The sequence below is a fragment of the Halyomorpha halys genome, unplaced genomic scaffold, assembly GCF_000696795.3.
Source record: "Halyomorpha halys isolate HHAL.00 unplaced genomic scaffold, Hhal_1.1 Scaffold34.1, whole genome shotgun sequence".
NCBI lineage: Eukaryota > Metazoa > Arthropoda > Insecta > Hemiptera > Pentatomidae > Halyomorpha > Halyomorpha halys.
Genome location: NW_027105031.1, coordinates 259830 through 260851, shown reverse-complemented (window position 1 = coordinate 260851; position 1022 = coordinate 259830). Strand labels below are relative to the sequence as shown.

General features: G+C 30.3%; 1 protein-coding gene across 1 annotated transcript in view; it reads right to left on the bottom strand.

The window, feature by feature from the left end:
- LOC106686069 (uncharacterized) overlaps positions 1–1022 on the bottom strand; it is a 30338-nt gene that overhangs the window by 8911 nt on the left and 20405 nt on the right. Inside the window, exon 7 of the mRNA XM_014429191.3 lies at positions 796–968. Within this exon, the coding sequence (XP_014284677.1) occupies positions 796–968 (173 nt within the window). The remainder of the gene's footprint in view (positions 1–795; positions 969–1022) is intronic.

Sequence of the window (1022 nt, the reverse complement as noted above, 5' to 3'; positions counted from 1 at the left end):
CTATTAAAAAAAACAAAAGCAAAAAAAAGCCTTAGGTAAGTATAGATTTTGAACCGGCAGCCAACCCATTCTCTCATCAAAGCTTCAGACATTCATCTGATCTTCTGCCTTATAAACCTTGAGACAAAATTTTATATGAGATTTCATTTGGTTCCATTTTTTCTAAATGACCAAAATATTGAAGATTTGATGACTTAATGGCGTAATCATCAAGATTTACATATATGGTACTTAGTTAAGCATTATTCCTCCCTTTCCAGATACCTTTTTCATAAACTTCATTTAATTTTTTCTTAGTACCTGAAAAGGACAAGTTCATGGGCTCTAGTCACTATCCAATATCCTGTGCCATAAGTAAGGACTGGTTGGATTGGCATCTAATAAATTCTTATTTTTATGTTCTTACATAATTCACTACTTTTCCAGGGATTCTAAGAGTGAAAGATGTTCGGTTTCCTGGAGGTAAAAGCCTACGAATTTTTTCCTCCAGATTATTTCAACTATTAACTTGGGTTCCTAGACACATAAAAGATTGAACTCTCTCAAATCTATATTCTTACAAAAGTTATTCCTACTCCATTTGAAAAATAGATTGGATCAGTAGTTTATTTACCTTTGTAAAACCCAAACTGATATCTCCCTAGCTCCTACTCGTTATGTGGAAGGAGTCTGTTTAATAAAATAATAGAAAAGAATTTGAATGTGAACATAACTAATGACTAGACTAAACATTAAAAAAAATATTTAATAAAATAATGATATTGACTTAGTAACAAACTACAAAATAATACTCACTGTTGTTGGATATAGTTCAAAACTTGTTCCTCTGTAGGTGACAATTTATTAAATAAAAGTTCGAGATTCGCTTGTAAAACATCCATTGAATTCATACCAATAAGAAGAGTTTCAGTATTGAGGTTAGAGAGAGTGTGATGTATTGCAAGTATACCAAGCTCTACACTCTTCTCCTAAATAAAATAGAAATCTTTATAGAAATATTTCAACTATTATTTATATTAAAA